At 52.6% G+C, this 16,887-nt stretch overlaps 6 protein-coding genes across 6 annotated transcripts; 2 read left to right on the forward strand and 4 right to left on the reverse strand.

The window, feature by feature from the left end:
- Positions 1-908: 908 nt before the first annotated feature.
- EsH8_IV_000060 (uncharacterized protein) lies at positions 909-1,298 on the forward strand (the record flags this gene model as incomplete). Its single annotated transcript, XM_083264950.1, has 1 exon — positions 909-1,298. The coding sequence occupies one exon, from the start codon at positions 909-911 to the stop codon at positions 1,296-1,298; it is 390 nt and encodes a 129-aa protein (XP_083123845.1).
- A 760-nt stretch (positions 1,299-2,058) lies between these two features.
- EsH8_IV_000061 (uncharacterized protein) lies at positions 2,059-3,681 on the forward strand (the record flags this gene model as incomplete). Its single annotated transcript, XM_083264951.1, has 1 exon — positions 2,059-3,681. The coding sequence occupies one exon, from the start codon at positions 2,059-2,061 to the stop codon at positions 3,679-3,681; it is 1,623 nt and encodes a 540-aa protein (XP_083123846.1).
- Positions 3,682-3,891: 210 nt separating this feature from the next.
- Positions 3,892-5,405, reverse strand: EsH8_IV_000062 (transmembrane amino acid transporter protein-domain-containing protein; the record flags this gene model as incomplete). The annotated part of the gene is made up of 2 exons (XM_083264952.1): positions 3,892-3,948; positions 4,005-5,405. The coding sequence occupies 2 exons, from the start codon at positions 5,403-5,405 to the stop codon at positions 3,892-3,894; spliced, it is 1,458 nt and encodes a 485-aa protein (XP_083123847.1).
- Positions 5,406-7,783: 2,378 nt separating this feature from the next.
- Positions 7,784-8,851, reverse strand: EsH8_IV_000063 (uncharacterized protein; the record flags this gene model as incomplete). Its single annotated transcript, XM_083264953.1, has 1 exon — positions 7,784-8,851. One exon carries the CDS (start codon positions 8,849-8,851, stop codon positions 7,784-7,786), a length of 1,068 nt encoding a protein of 355 aa, XP_083123848.1.
- A 3,009-nt stretch (positions 8,852-11,860) lies between these two features.
- On the reverse strand, positions 11,861-14,737 carry EsH8_IV_000064 (uncharacterized protein; the record flags this gene model as incomplete). The annotated part of the gene is made up of 3 exons (XM_083264954.1): positions 11,861-13,692; positions 13,749-14,656; positions 14,730-14,737. 3 exons carry the CDS (start codon positions 14,735-14,737, stop codon positions 11,861-11,863), a joined length of 2,748 nt encoding a protein of 915 aa, XP_083123849.1.
- A 708-nt stretch (positions 14,738-15,445) lies between these two features.
- On the reverse strand, positions 15,446-16,160 carry EsH8_IV_000065 (uncharacterized protein; the record flags this gene model as incomplete). Its single annotated transcript, XM_083264955.1, has 3 exons — positions 15,446-15,756; positions 15,844-15,928; positions 16,002-16,160. 3 exons carry the CDS (start codon positions 16,158-16,160, stop codon positions 15,446-15,448), a joined length of 555 nt encoding a protein of 184 aa, XP_083123850.1.
- Between the last annotated feature and the right edge of the window lie 727 nt (positions 16,161-16,887).

Raw genomic sequence — 16,887 nt, forward strand, 5'->3', positions numbered from 1 at the left:
GCTATTTTCTCGAATCTTCTTGGATTTCCACATAAATAATATCCTACGATACCTCGGTGTGTCTTCTCTTGTGCTAGGAGGTCAGGTTGTGCTGGATAAGCCGACTCACCAAGTCAGGTACTGGGACACCCTGGCGATTGAAGCAGATTAGCGGAAGCTTACATAGGTAGGGCTGTGTGGATGGTTTGAGCTGGCTTTAAGCTTACTGTCCTCTTGCACAGCAGCACGAGTATAATATATGCGTTGCCAAATTAAGCAGAAAGTTAATTTATTCCAGCACATGCCGCTCAGGAACAAGTTTATTTTCTCACATCCTGCGGGTACATCGGCGTTGTCGCGACTGCTACGATTTCTTGCCAGCCGCCGTTGGACACGCGTTTGATGATGTCTCATTTCATCCATGACCAACTGGCGGGTTGCCAGAGAAGAATCAAGTACGAATAGCATATGCCTTTAGCAAGTATTTATGCAGCCTGGATCTTCTCAATATTAATTTATGTGCGATTTGTAGCAGATTTCTCAATGTATGTCGCGGCCCAGGCCCCGCCGATGCCTACAGCAGCAATGGGCTCTGATGATGTGGCTGAGCAGCATCGAGGCGCCACTTGGGGCTGCAACGTCGCTGTGCCGCACTGAGTGAGGTTGGTACACTTATCCGTACCAACACGACCTTCCCCGCCTTGCTCCTTGGATTCTAGTGGGCCCAACCTTAAGCACGTGCCATCAGAAGTGCGAGTAATCGGGCAGGCCTCTTTAACTTGTCCTTCGTGAGGAGGCACATAAATGACGGACTTCATCACCTCCTCGACTCTGACACGATCCAACGTCATAATTTAGTTGTGCGATTTTCCCCCACACAACATTCGATCGACATTTAAATCTGCATCAATATAATTGAACCGCTGGCGATGAGTAACCCGATCAACTCTCGCGACAACAAAGTACCCGTCTCTGACGAGCGTTCGGAATCGCAAATGAGCGACGTCAATGATGGAAGCCCACTTAGGCCGACTCATCACCTAGAGCAAATCAAAGTTGGAGAGAACGGCACTCAACTGTTGGTTTCAACTCAAGATCACGTATACAACGCCACCAATGTCGAGGGTGGCAATAACTCCTTCCAGTGCGTTGGAGGCTGGAGCGACACATCGATCCACGAGCTTGCGCAGATGCTCATCTCTCACCAGAATAGAATGCCTCAGTTCCGTGAGGCCGTATCAGGAGCGTCTGCGTTCAAGGGCCCAGGATATGTCGTGAAACAACCCGGCAAGGATCGCAAGTCTCCTGAGCAACTGTAGGATTTGTTATGCCAATAATACTTGTACGTCAACCGTCATGTCGAATGAAATCCAAACCAAGATCTGTAATTAATTTGCGACTTTACTAGCTTCTTAAACAAAATATAGAAATAGTATGCAAAGTGTAGCTTCTAGGATTGGACTAGTAAACCAAACATTTACCACCAGCATTTGTCCTTATAATCCATACAACGTTGATATCCCCTGAAATGGAAACACACGCCCCGTTGCCAATTTATTTACATTGTAATGTGCTTTAACACATACACATGCCATCCTGCTCCAGAATTCATTCTAGCTACTGGTTGTAACTGCGAGATTATGTGTGCTTTCTCAGTCTCGTCTTCGAAACCCTTGAGATCATCGCATACAACATCAAATGCGTAACAATTTCTTACCAGTTAGTTAATGTTCACAAACAGAGCGTTTATTCTCCCCAACGATATTGTCTCATTTCTCTACCAGCGGTAAATCGCCGATAAAAAGACATGCCTAGGAGTGTTTAATCAGAAAGTAAAAGACCGGGTTCTGCATACGGCCTGCGGCACAGAGCGACAAACCCTAGGGGGTAGAAGAATGTCCCCGTAGGCAACCACAGGTAAAGGGTTCCACATGGCCTTACCGCTCCACAATACCGCGCCTGCATCACCTTCGACGTTCATCTGTTCATGACTTGCGCCCAACAGACCAGACGGAAGCCATATTATCGCAAAGATTCTGAAATCAAACCTCAATATCAACAGTCATATCCTTGGGAATCATGGTTGCGACACAACTTACTCCAAGAGAATACGTGGGGCAGGCCACACCGAAAGTGTTAAGACTCCCCGACGAGTTGCTGCTCTCCATCTTCGAGCTAGCAATTGCACACCGCCAAAGTCATCGTCGTGAGCTAGTTCCTATTCTTCGTCTTACTTGCCGACGCTTCCGCGACATCAGCTCCCATCTCTTGCTCGACCGCACAACCGTCGACATCAGCCGACCAGAAACAATAGACCGCTTCCGTGGCATCGCGCAGAATCCGAGCATCGCATGCGGGGTGCGCAGTGTCTACTTGCGCCTTCACTTTTACCATCCAACCGCAGCCCAGAGCATCGGGAATTTCGCCCGGGCAATCCGGGCAGAGTGGGAGGAGAGACTACTTGGGAGCTGGGGAAACAATGCCAGTTCCCAGGAAGACCAACTCAACATCGACGACATTATGGGGCCCTTCTGGAAAGAATTGGACAATATGATCAACTCAACGGGCATTGAAAACTGCAACATGGGTCAGTTTGAAGACACCACCACAACATTGGCCCTGAGAGAAGCGTACGCCCTGTACAAAGCCCGGTTCGACAGCCAAAGTCTCATGCCTCAAGGCAAGCAGTTCGCGGAGTTCTTCGCGGAGGCTTTTGCCTCGATGGTCAATGTGTCATCTCTCACGATTTTTGATGGCGATATCGACAATAACCATGCCCCCGGCGCAAAAGTCAAAGCGAAAGCTGGCGATAGAGAAGCACATCATCGGGCACTGGTCGAGGTTTTATCCCGCCCGATGCTCTGGGAAGATGTCCGACAAACCTTCCCGCATCCAATGCTCTTGCAAGATATCAATTGGGTTGGGCCTCCACAACAATCATGGTCGCTTACACCTCTTGGGCTACTCATCGATATCCCCACGGCCATCGGGAAGCGCCAGGGGGTTCGCTTAGACTATCTCTCTATCCACCTCACAGCGGCGCCGGATTATACGCTTCTCATAAAAGAGCCGGAGAGTCTTCGTCAACTATCCACGTCTATTCAGTCCATGGACCTGTTCCAGTTCCAGTTCAAGCCCTGCACACACAGATCGGTCGACTTGGAAGATGGCTCTACAACTTTAGCCAGAACAGGGGAAGAGATGAGGGCTCTCAACCAGTATCTCGGGGCTATAATGAGCGGTGGAAGCATCGCCTACGCCGACATCAACCTAGGCGAATTTTGGTACAGCCTCGGCGTCAGTTCGGTCTTTAACGCACCCGCTTCGCTGGGAGTGGACTTTCACTGGCCACGTAAATCGAAGCTCCAGTCCATACTTCTGGTCGAAGTCGTTCTCACTGTGGCTCAACTTCAAGAGCTAGCCAGCTCATTGAACGAGGGATCCGAGTTCCGCATGCACATGGTCCGCCTCACAGGAAATGACACCTGGCGAGAAGCACTTGACGTTCTCCGGCTGAGGTTGATAAGGCCTCAATCGGTCAGCATCAAATTTCCTTTGGTAGATGACTTTTCCGGTTGGAATAGAGATGCATGGAAGCATGCCTTTCACGAAGATCCCGAGGCGAAATCCAGTGGGTATTCCAGGGCCGATAGATTCGTGGCGGGGGACGACATCCCCAACCCTCTGGCATCTGTGCTATGAGACCTGCAGCCTTGATTCACCCCACCTTTCATTTCAATTGAGTGCATGCGGGGAAGACCAGGTTGAAAGGTAAAGACGGGAGAGTGCTTTGCTTCTCAACTTCTATTCTACTTGTTTTGTATGTGATGGCTTAAGCTTTGGGGTATCTTCATGTTGAAGTCGTCTCAGACTTCTTGGAACTATTAATTATGTACAGTATTATTTCACAGTCTAAGTGGACCGGCAGGCGAATGGCTTGTGAGCACTGCCCGTGGATGTCTCATCAATCTATTTTCAATGTTAGTATGCTGGCAAACTGTCCACGAGCACGTCAAATGACTTACAATGTCAACGATGGTTGAGTAGGTACCGGCAACCAAAGTCACGGCACCAATGATGAAAGCCAAGATGCTTCCCAAGCTGATGTAAATGTTCTCACGGGAGTACCACTTGCCCTTGCAGAGCAGAGCAAACCACATGATTGCGGGAAGGTAGAAGGAGAATCCGGAAACGAAGAGAGCAGAGGCCAGCGAAAGAAGGTCAGAGAAGATGGGGATAGCCTCGGCGATCACCCAGGCAATGAGGGTGAAGATGACCACAAGGACGATCCAGCTAGCCCAGCCCATGGGGGTGTTGATGTATCGCAGGTGGGAGTTCTTGTACATGCGGCCGTGGATATAACGAAGGGCAACGGTCGAGTTGATCGAACCAGAGATGAAAATGACCGGGATAGCGACTCCGAAGGCAATCTTCGAGATAAGGGGTCCGGCAGACAGGAGAGCCGGGGACTGGACCGTGGGTCCGATGAAGGCGTAGCAGAGGGCGCCCGTGATCGTGTAGATGCAAATCTGGATTCCGCCGGATGCCCAGATGGACTTCATGTAATCGGTGGGGGTGTGCATCTCGTCCATGAAGGAGAACTGACCAATCGCGAAGCTGAAGGCGAAGATGATGTTGCTGACAGCTACAAAGGCCTCGGAAAAGGTCACTCCCTCCCTGGGCCAGGCAGACCACTCGACACCGGAAAGGCCACCCGGACCCTTGTTGGCCTGAATTCCAGTGGCGATGACGGTGATGCCAATGGCGGCAAGGATGGAGACAAAGTCGATGTAACCGAGGATGGCGACCTCAGTGAACGAGGGGGGGATAGCGAGGATGAGGAGAATGATGGCCGACACAGCGGAGAAGACGATGGAGCAGACATGGCCGCCGTTAATGTCGACAAGCGCAATGCTTCCGGTGAGAGCGTGCGATCCCACAACCATGACGAGCTCGAGGACGAGGGCAGCTCCGAAAATCTCGTATCCGATGCGTCCGTAACGGCCGAACAGGAGTCTTCCGGCCTCGGCGTAGTTGGCGACGTGGGGGTAGGCCAGCTTGACCTGGCCAACGAGGTAACTTGTGAAGATTGAAACCAGTCCGATGGTGATGGTCAGGAAAACACCCGGGAACATTCCGAGGGTGTGGTAGGCGGAAGGCAAGCTGAGAGCACCAAGGGCGACGGCCTCGACAATGGTGACGATCGCCAGGCGCTTCCAGCCCAGACGGTGGAAGTGAGCGCTGCCCTGAGCGGCGATCTGCTTCAGACGGGCATCGTTCATCTCATCACTCGTCTCGCCGAGCATTGTGTTGTCGTTGATGGGCCACGGGTTAGGGGCCTGAACCATCTCGGCGTCGGGACCGTCCTTGTTCTTGGAACCTTTGATAGGACCAGAGTTGGTCGTGTTGGAGATGTCGTCCGTCATGGTGGGAGGTTATAAGTTTCGCCCGATTGTAGATTCAGTCTGATTGGCGGACGGCGTGAGAGACGGCCCAAGAAAGAATCGAGGAGAGTTGAGGGGAGAAGAAACCGACGGGGAAACAAGGACACGAGGAGGCGAAAAGAACAACGCGTCTGACGTTGCTGACTTTTAAACGATGATCCCAAAGGCGCGAGTCAGATGGATTCAGGGTCCACATGGCCAGAGACGGACTGGATTCATCCTTGATGGAGGTTGTCGTCAGTCCGTCGCGCGGATAGCCGGGTCTCCTCCACAAAACGAACTCGCCCCCCCATGGGCGGGATAGATAAGAGATTCCCCCTCAACACGGGGAAGTCATTTTTTGAGTTGATAAGATCTAATTGTTTTTTGTCATTGTGAGAAAATGGCCCCGTCATTGACGAGTTGTGAGGGTCGTGAATGGGCGTTTTTCGGGCAGTCTCAACGGGGACCGTTGCGGAGGGCGTATCGTTATGTTTTCATGTCGTAAAAGAAGCTTTCGATGGCATGTTGGAGCGGCGCTAGTGGACCCGCTCGGCGGTTCTCGATGGAGCTTTTCTCTATCCAGAAACACAAGCGAGGCGCTTTTAGGTAAAACTATGGGTACCGTTGCGGCTCCAAAGTAGTTCGGATGGATGCAAGAATTTTCCTTTTGTAAAGCCGAGCAAATACCGCCGCTAGCCACAGCGGCGACTGAGCTTCGCCGACACATCCTTTGCCTGCCCGGAGCCTGTCCGGAGGTCCTAGCGGGGCCGTATTACGTCCGTGAAACCTCTTTATTGGGCGGAGTTGCCGGATTGTACGTATTCTTTCAAGGGCTGGACCTGCTGCGAAGTGGAGTTTGCTGGATTTGCAGCCTGGCAACAGAGATTTGAACGTGCTCGCCTCTCCACGGAGATAAAGACTTGGGTTCTCGTTGATAAGGACGCCCACTAACGATGATTTTGGATCACGGCGCGCCTTCAACTCTGTCGCGTCGTTGGACCCTTGCGCGTATATCGTCGAGTGCAAGTGGGCTTTGAACAAGATATCTGCATGCCCTAGCTAGTTTGAGACATGGCGTGGGATTTTCTCCGATCTCGAATCCTGCCACTCGGGTTCGGTGGGGCGGTTCGGCTTGGGGAGCCCCACCGGCATTTGGAACGGCTCGGCCGAGGCAGTTCATCGCATGTGGCCTTGGCCAAACCCCAACTTTCGGGATGTGAGCCCTTGTATGTAAATAGTTCGAGTAATACCATTGATTCGGAGGTCTTGAGAAATATACAAGGCGCTGGTAGCTTGCGCTATTTCCAAGATCGCTCCAAAGGGATTCCTTCTACACCAAGCAACGCACCAGAGCCTATTGCAAGCATGGTCTCTTTGTTCTAACAGGCACATTGAGTTCTACTTTGCGTGGTGCTTAATCAAAGAGTTTATTAGAGATTAAATGCATGAATTAGGTCTCACGAGGGCAGCAAATTAGTATCATAGGCAGCCCCTCAATACCAGTCAACTCCCATGTCGCCAAAAGATTAGCAGAGACCTTGACAATCACATTAGCAACCGCTAGAAGCTTGTTCCATCATAAAGAGACAATTATTCATACCCATCCTAGAGGTTATCATGCGCCAATGGCACAGCCTGAATATGTAGTCGTAAGTAAATAGAAGCCCTCCATCCCTGGTCTGCTGAGCACAGCTGAAGCGACAAAAACTCGACAAAACTTCAAAAACATACAACACCAGGTATTCGCTGGTCGTCACCGACCCAACTACTAATCCGGCCCTCACTGGCTTATCTATGGGAGAGCGGACGGGATCCCGAGTTCTCCAGTGGGTATGGTCGTATGTGAAAGAAACCGTGGTTGAAGTTGTTCATAGAGGATAGACGACAGGCGATTGCATCCAGAAGACGTGTCACAGCCCCTTGTGCCATGATCTTCCAAAGTGATTCGAAAGATTCTTTCTCAATTTTCTTTATGTTTCAGCTCTAGAGCTCGATTCTTAGGTATAACTGTGGAAGAGAATAGAGTCGCAGGGGTCAAATTGTCAGGCACCTAAGACGACATCAAGGGTCTACAGGGAAGCAAGCGGCGCAGGCGCAAGGATCTAGGCTGGAGATATCTAGAAGGAAGTTTGGCGGCAAGTAAAAGAAGCTTGGATTGCCCCGAGGCAATCCAAGGGGGCAGCTTTCAGCAATAGTCTCATCTACAACCTACCCGCGAATACGAAGATACTGAGCCCTCCACTCTGCTTGACAACATCTCTGACACAAATATACTTCATTTTGCGAATCTTCAGAACAACCAACGACCTGATAGACGACTGACTGGGCACGACCATAGCTATATTACTCTAAATAACATTTAGTAGTTGAGGAGTCCATTATCTCAAAACAAATCCAGGGAAGACATTATCAGACGAGTCTATGTAGAAGCTCATGCGGCCAATTAAGTTTGCATGGCCTCTGACGCGGGGAATACAACCTGGGAAGCCGTCCACAGGACTTTCCTCCTCAGATATGATATCTCCTTCAAACTCAGTGGAAACAATTGATCGGTTAATAAGCTTCGAGCGACCAACTCCGATTCTCCCCTGTGCAAGGAGCACAGCAAGCATTGCGCAAGTTCCAGACCCGCAGGGAGAGCGATCAATTTGTCCATCAGCAAAAACTGTAACATTGCTCCGTCTTACTTCGTCTTTTTCACTCCTGTGATCGGTCTCGTTGTAGAAAATTACACCGTAGAGATCGAAATTCCCATGATTGGCCCTTTCACCGAGCGAGGCTTTGACCTCCCGGCCCAGCTTGATGAAGTCTTGGCACCGCCCAGGCTCAATCACAAGCCCAAGCTGAGCTGCATCTAGCGTGGCATAGACAGCGCCAGCAAAGGTGAGGACGACGCTGATTTCGACGCCGTGAGAGGGTATTTTTATAGCCAGAGGGCTGGTCAGCTGATAGCTCAGCACGTTGATAAAGTCTGCATGAACAGGTTTGCCCTGTGTAACACCGACGCTGGCTACCACGCGCCCGGAAGGGACGTCAATCACGACATCAACCACTCCTTCATCTTCAGGAACCTTCACTAGGCCTTTGGCCACGGCCCAGTAGCCTAGAGCAATGGTGCCATGGCCACACGCAGTGGAGAACCCGTCCTTATGCCAGAACAGAACACCAAAATGTGCACCGGTGTCGTCGGGCGGCATGATAAAGCCGCCATACATGTCGGCATGGCCACGGGGCTCATGGCACAGTGTTTGACGCAGTCGGTCCAATGGGTGGCCAGGGTCTTTGATGATTGCAATACGACGCTGAGCCACGGTTTGCCCTTCCGGCAAATGATGCGGCGGGAGCTTGTCGACAATGCGGAACGGTTCACCGGCAGTGTGCCAATCTTCGGAATCAATCCAGAATGGAATTGGCTTTTTGGTGGTTATCAAATCTTTGGGCTCCATTGTATGGCAGAAGATTCTGTGTTTTAGAGGTGGGATGATGGGTAATGTATGGTGGAAGACAATGGTTCGTGATCGGACAATTCTGGTTTTATCTTGCAATGTATCCGAGTAAACTGTGAATAGAAAAATTAGCTGTTCCAGTGGCCTTTCTTTTTTGCCTTTCTAATGATTAGTTTCCGATGCTGAAAATGATGCGTGAGGGGTCAACTGAAAGGGCCGTAGTGCCACACTCCACACTGTGTATCCTTATCATATGGATTATGTCAGCGTCTGGTCGGGGATATCAGCACAGTGCAGCAGAAGTTTAGACTTGGAGAAAACGAAGCGGCCCGGCCCGAAGAGTCCAAACCTGGAAGGTCTCCCCGGCATGCCGTTTGTTATCTTTAATGGAAGTTATCGGCTGAAATTTCCCGAAACTGATACTAACGAGCCACATTCGATGCGGGGTTGTCTCCGGGGCCTCCGTTCAAGCCTTTGAGTCATTAGCACATACAATAAGCCAGGGGAAGACAAGGCGAATGCTGAATAAATAGAGAGGCGCGTAACGAAGTGCGCCTAAGATAACAATGACAAGGTGCGCCCGAATGGACTGGGAATTGTCTATTGTTGGTACGTTCGTAGGGAGAGGGACAAGAAGAGGATGAGGGACAGGAAGATAAGACGGACAGGACGGGGCAATAACAACGATGAGGTGCGCCCGGATGGACTAGGGGGCGTCTGTTGTTGTGTCAGGCTGTCCCAACACGTTCGATACGCCGGTTGTCTCACCTCAAGCAATCTGACTTATGTCTAAGCAGAGATACAATAGTAAGGCTAACAGGACTATCCATGCGCAAGGAGCTAGCGTCAAAACATCATCTCCAGCGAATACCGGGCAGCGTACTTCCGCCATCGCCTAACGAAAGACATTAAGCGGGAGAATCGCGGACAAGAGAAAGAAGAGTACATCGAACCCATGGTTCAGCACCAGATCCCTCAGAGGAGCCGAGTAGTGGATTTTGCCAGTAACAAGAGATTTCAACCCAGAGAGCTCAATACGAAGAGCACAAATAACATGGACCTACCGAATGCCCTAAGCAGTTAGACAACTCTGCGAGTTGGAGACGCAATGTTTTCCGCCTTCTTGTCTGCTTCTATAGACAGACTCAGGAAGTTGAATTCCATCACCTCACAATTCTTCACCGAGAGTGAACGACGCGATGTGACGATGATACAGTGTTTCTATTACCCCAATCGCTGTCTATTGTTTTGTATTCCTCCGTTGCGCTTCTGTGCCCCCCACTGCGAAGTCCCCAACCGCCATGGCAACCTTCTGATTGCCCTCCCAGCACCTTTTTGGTGAAGTTGTATGCGCTTGAGTAGATTAGTCGCACTATGAAAGGTAAGCAGCCATCCGTTTACCGTGGTTCGTGAGCGGTCACTTACGCAGTAGACAGACTATAGGTGAATTTGTCAGCAATCAATTCTGTGGATGTAAAATGACGAGTGGGAACTTACACCTCCGGTGCAGTCCTGCGAGGTATCCTCCTGGTCGCGACTGTTCTGCGGGGAGAAACACAATCCTCGGAACGTCGGGAATGCCGATGATTGTCTGTTGCTGCACTTTGGGGGTGGTTAGTAATATGCTGGTCAGCATAGTTGGCTGCTACTTACGCAATAGGAGTTCGCTCCTTTTCCCTAGACGAACATGCCTGTCAGTGGTGTCCGTACTGCATTGCAGTCAAGATTCAAATACATACAACACAGGTGTTTCCACTTGCGAGACCCCATCCACCGTTGCAGTATTTCGTCAAAGCATTTGCAGCCAAGGCCTGAGCTAGCAGGGCGGTAATGAGAGAAACCTTCATGATTGGCAACTGAGAGAGTGTGAGTTGTAAAAATGAGTGTAGATGAATTAGACGTTGCGATCTGTGGCTTCTTCTCAGGGTCACAATAGGGAGAACTGCGTATTTATATCTAGCTTGAAACGGTGTAATTTGACTCTTGTTTAACCTAAAGAACCTTAATAGAGTAAGATGTATTAAGTCAAGGCTGGCAACAGACCAGCTATAGAGTTATTTGCATTGTCATCTAATATACATTGTCTTGATTCAGCATCCCTGTCTCAGGCTGGGGCGGAATGGAGTGAGTTGGCCTATAATTAGGGGTCAGACAGGGCGGAGAATCATGGGATCCACAAGATTTTGCGATTTTCAGATTTATCCATGAACAATGGAGAAGATCTGCCCGGTCAGGCTGGCAGGCGGGATCATTATCATCGCGGATTTTGTACTCGATTATAAAGAAACTTTGATATACGAGGACAGTTTCCTAAGCCCTTGGGCTGTACAGGACGTTTGGGACGTTATGGGCAGTGTTGACAGCAGCGCTGGCAAGTTTGCGAGCACTGACGGAACTCTTGCACCATGGGCGCGCATGAGTCAACTAGTCTGATGCGCACATCCATGCACAGAAAGGTCTATAGGCAGGACGTCACTGTCAGCGTCCTGTTACATGAAAGTGTTTATCTTACGACCGGTTAGAGATACGAAGACCGCAGAGCGCGCCGCAGCCCGCGGGACACATGGCGGTCACGCGACAGGATATATAGGATATTAATTGATTAATCTTAAACATCTTGGCCAAATATCGCTTTGGACCGCAACATATCTGACCCCCCTTTTAACCTTTTTCTACCTTGTTACGGCCAACTTGTCGGCAGTGAGGTTTGTATCAACAGAAGTTGAGGTTGCAATACTAATAGCAGGCTTGTGGTCGGATAGCTTCCTAGAAGCCATGTATGTAAGTCGAAGGCTTCAGTGATTAGTTGCAGCCTTGTAAAACTAGTTCTTAGTGAGAGTAAGTTGAACGTGATCCTAAGATCTAATACGAAGTTGATTGCTAAAGAAGCTATAGAAGTCTGTCCTCGAGCCCGGCTCAAGTCCATACTATATACAAACCCAGCTGTTCTTTGAGCAGTCCCATTGTCTAATCGTTGGTGAATGTCCACATGGTTGCCGCCGTCGTGATTTAGAGCGAACCCCAAGCTGCATGATTGATGGGCGGCCCATATATCCATCTTGAACTCACTTCGTCTCTTGACTTGTAAGGCTTGATCGAGGAAATTGGATATTCCAACCGACGCTGGGTTCCGAGGGGGTTTGCACCGCCGGCAGTGTCTTTCTCATCCAATGACCGGAAAATCGCGTCGTCTCTCGGCACCGGCGCGGGCGACGGCGTGATTGCTGCCAGCTCTGGATACCAGCTCGGTCCATCGGGCCGGGACCGCAGAGCCATCGCCAGGTTCCCCCTCACATGCGCCGCGTCCGCCAAGAAGTCACTAAAGATCGTCCGCGCCGCCGCGTCGTCGAGGACCGTGACAAGGTCCATGTCCGTCGGCAGTTCGTTGTTCGGCCACTCTCCCAGCTCCCACCTGGTGCGCAGCACCTCCGCGGTTTCTTCCACGCGTTCGTCGACCAGTGACCCGTCCACCCCTGGTGCCGTCTCCTGCAAAAACGCCTTGACACCGCCCACGACTTCCACGAAGTCGGGCCCGACCAGCTGCTCCAGGCCCAAGCCTGTTGCTGCATCGTCGGGCAAGGTGATGCGTCGCCGCGCCCGGAGGAAGGCGTACCGCACGATGGGAACGCCTAACAGCGAGTCCCCCGGGTATCCATAACTCAAGCATTCTCGTCGCGCTTTTCTCGTTTTTCGCGTTGTGTGCCAATCGTGCGAGACGACAACGACCCAGCTGCCCGGCTCCAGAGGGCCAACCAGCGGCCAGCAGTCCACATTCGGGGCCAGACTTGCGTCTGCTGTGGCCGTGGGGGATATTACGCTGCATCGCTCGGGAATGACCATGTTTTCCACGGGCATCGGGCTGATGGGAATTCCCATACCAGCCGACAAGTTTGATGTCGTGGCCGCGAAGCTCACCAAGAACCTATCGTTAAGGACCCAGCGACAATACTGCAGAAATCCCGATACGAAGCGTTCCGGTTTGAGGAGCGCGTCGCCTAGGAAGAAGTGGCAGGGCCGGAATATGATGTTTGTGCCCTCTTCTTCCTCTCCCTCTTCCTCCTTCTCCTTCTCTTCCTCCTTCTCCTTCTCTTCCTCGGAATCTTCGTCCTCCTCTTCTTCTTCGTCTGAGTCCATAATGTCTCGTTTTTCTACTTCTTCGTGGGGTATGAACTGCTGGCGGACGAACATATGCTGCACCGGGTAAGCGCTGCGCAGGGAAGGAGAGTCCAGCCGGGCGCCTGTGCTCGGGTCTCGGAGCCAGATAGCACGCCGAAGTGGTGCGGAGAAGGCACAGGTAACGAATACGGTTCTAAATCCGAGGAGGACCGAGGCGAATGGTGATGTGCATATCTGCGAGAACAGGTCTGCCGACTTGTCGTCGTTGACACGAGAGGGGCCCTGTAAAAAGCAGATGTCGCGGATCGCCTCGCACTGGGCGAGCGTCTCGAGCAGCAACGTGGGGGGACCATCCATAGCATCGATACAGATGCTCAACGCCTGCGCGTTGCTAAATTGCGCCGAGTCGAGCGTGGTAGCGATATGCTCGTACGATAGATTCCGGTAGGCTGCCCAGTCTAGGTGCCGGCGTCCAGCATAAGCAAGCCGGAGAAGCTGTGCTGATGCACCGGAAGGCCACAGATTCTCGGGATCCTTGAGAAGTCGCTCTCGGAGACGAGTCTGGAAGCCGGGCAGGACGATGGATTCACGATGGGCTTCGATATCAACCACCTCGGAGTGGAGAAGGGCGGAGACTGCCTCCTCGACAGTGGCATCATCGTCGCTAATGGGGAGAGCCGGGGTGCTGTCGTCGCTGCTCCTTTTCGAGGAGGGTGGCCATATATCTTCCGGGTTGTTAGCATGTCACAATCATTATGCTTGGGCGTGCGCAACGGCTTACATCCAAGAACCCGGGGTTCGACGATGCCGTGTTGTTTCAGCCGCTCAAGACCATCCGGCACTTCGTGCATACCGAACTTGGTCACGTACGCGGCCGCAGAGAGCGGCGTCCGCGAGCCAGAATTATCGAAGTAAAGTACTGGCGGAGGACCGCTATACTTGCTCTCCCCGCGATCCCAGAACATGGGCCCGGTGACCATAGCCTCTGTAGCTGGGAAGTAGCTGATTTCGGACCCGACGATGCCATACCGCACGTCATCCAAGTCGGAGATATCGATGACGGCGGCGCCATACTCGAGCGCATCGTCACGGAAGACGGTAGCGAGCGACCGTTCTTGGATGTCGTCGAGTTGGGCTCCTGGCCTATTGTCGTCATCCATACGGTTCAAAGCCAGGTGCAGGCATGAGGAGATGAAGGGGAATTCGCGGATGGCGCCTGCGTCCACCCATGGCGGCGACTCGGGCGGCGCAGTCTGCTCGGGACCATCTGGGCGGCCATACCGAAACACAGGGTCGGTCAAGCTAGGTTGCGGCAAGTCGGGGACTTGCACGCGCTGTGGTTCCGGACGGTGTCTCCCGCGGTACTCGGCTGCGGCCAGGGACCGCTCAGCCTCGATGGCAGCACGGTTGGCCGGGCAGGTCAAGATGTCGATGGCGCGCGCGCAGTCCAGCACGACCTGACGGACGCGCCCCCATTCGTTCTCAATGTCACGTCCGGGGCCGGGACCTCGGCCTTGGCGGTAAGTGACTGCGAGAGGACGATGGGGGCCCTCGGGCCCCGGCGCACCCACATCAGCGACGATGAAGAAGAGGAATGACCGGGGGCCGACGGTCGTAATGAGATCTTCCCAATCCATGGAGGGCTTACGATACGGCGCTGACGGTACCAAAGGCAAGAACCACCGAGGACTGGACGGGGGAGCTCGAGGGTGACGGAATGATCGGTATCGACGGGCACGCCTCGACTCCCGTAAAGTCTCACTGGCTCATCTTGTCGGGTTGCCTCGGAAAAGGGAATGAATGGAAGTTGAGGCGCAGCACAGTTGACTAACTCCTCTCCTACCTATTCTGTAAGAACTTGTCCCATGCGGGGTAGGCTGCCGTCGCTTGCTTCGGGTGCAAGCATATAATATCTCATAAGTAAGCAAGCGCAAGGATTCGGATCCCCGGACGGAACGGGCGTAAGCATGCGGGAGGCACGGCCGGGCAGAGGCACAGAATGCAGGAACGACCAGCCTGCTTCCGGCATTTCATTCGTAGCTACACAACACGTGGCGAAATCTCACAGTTTTCCATGGAAAACGTAGAGCACGTACACTCTTCGGAGAAAGGTACGGACCCAGAGCTGCTGATGAAGACCAAACACGTCCCAGATGTCAAGATACTTGGAAGTAGGTGGGAAATCAGTGAGAAATAGAGAACAGGTTCACATCTCCCATGTATGTGGGGCTGTATTAAGGAGCTAACAAATCAGACCCTAGTGCCTGTCCCCCTCACGGGTCAGCCCTACTAGTTATCCGACGGCGCCTTCCATACCTTAATACCTTAATTTATGGTGCGTCGGGGCTAGTTCACTTCCGGGCATGCCTCCGTCTCGTCTCCTCGCATCTTCTCGCATGCACCATCTCAGGGCAACCGAGATCTTGGCCTGTATCTAGCCCCGGCTAATTACATACAGCCTGGCCAACTTAAATACCATTACAGGTTGGCCACAATCTTGATGATGATGCCCGCCGGCTTGTATCCCGCCGCGACGTAGGCGGCCGTGGTGTAGGCAGCCGCCGTGGTGTTGACCTGGACGCCAAACGAGCCGCCGTCGGCCGCGCACTCGTACAGGCCGTTCCGCTTGATAGTGGCCGTGCCGCCGTCGATGGTGTTTGCAATCTCCTCGAACAAGACCGACGAGTCGTAGGTCATGTCAATCTTCTTGGCCACGGCCTGAGCCGTGCCCCTCGTATACAGCGACCACTCGCCGCAGTCGGACGCACCAGCGGCCGTCATGACGAGCTCTGTCCGAGTCAATTCAGAAACCGGTCAAAAAGAAGCTGCTTGTACGTGGAAGAAAAGAGGCAGCAATCGTTCAGGGCGCAACTTACGGCGGCCGGCGCGCGTCTCACGACCGTACGCGCGAAGGGCAGCGGCGATGAACGCGACATCCGCTGGGGCGACCTCCTGGGGGATCTGGATACACCATGTTGCATCAGCAAGTTGAGTCATGACAAAAAATTGCAGCCGGTTTGGTGGGATGACGAACGTCGAACTCTTGGTTGTAGCAGTGCAGCGCCGCAGTCTCGTCGTAGCAGGCCCTGCGCGCGGCGGGAGAGCTGCCGGGAACCAGGCTCTCAACAGCAGAGGTCCCGACGGCAGCGGTGAGCAGCAGAGCCGTGAGCTTAACCAAGGTAGTAGACAACATGTTTGCGGCTTTCCTTGCGATTTTCCACAGAAGAAACGAGGGCAATTGAAGAAAGAGAAGACTGAGCGTGAGTGTTGTTGTGGCCCAAAAGTCCTGACAGAGGGAGAGCTTCGGCGACTCTTATACTAGCAACAAGACAGCAATGGCCGGCTTAAGACTCCAGGCCACATACTGAACGGGCCAAATTACGCGAAGTCTATCCTCGATGCGTGAATAATGATCCACCCGTCTCTTCTCTTGTGCTCCATTTCGAATCCTTCGCCTCCTGTGATGGAAATCTCGTCCCCTCGCATGACCGTTTGATCCTTGCGCCGTTGGCAGAATGGACGGCTGCCTTCGGGGTCATCTCGGATATTGATAACTTGCAGGACTGATTTAGGAAGCTCGAGTGAGATCGCGCCTGAATACATCGCGAGGTCTTGCAGGAAAGCTTCAGGGTCGCATGAGATGTGGACTGGTTCTTTGGCCCCCACCATGACTATATATGCGGGAGTTGCGGCGAAGCGGCCACGGAAGGATCTGGAGAAATGTAGGCCCCGGCTTCTCGAGAAGAGGAGGATCTGGTACGCCTTGATAATGATTAGGCCCGCTGGTGATTTGATTGGTGGACCTTGCAGGATGTGATGGCCTACGCTTGTCGCTTGCATCCGACGTTGCATCCACCTGACCGACCAAAGGGGACTTGGCCTAACCTGAGATAGCGCAGTGTGAGCAGAATCAATACGCC

Source organism: Colletotrichum jinshuiense, chromosome 4, assembly GCF_051148585.1.
Source record: "Colletotrichum jinshuiense chromosome 4, complete sequence".
Taxonomy (NCBI): Eukaryota; Fungi; Ascomycota; class Sordariomycetes; order Glomerellales; family Glomerellaceae; genus Colletotrichum; species Colletotrichum jinshuiense.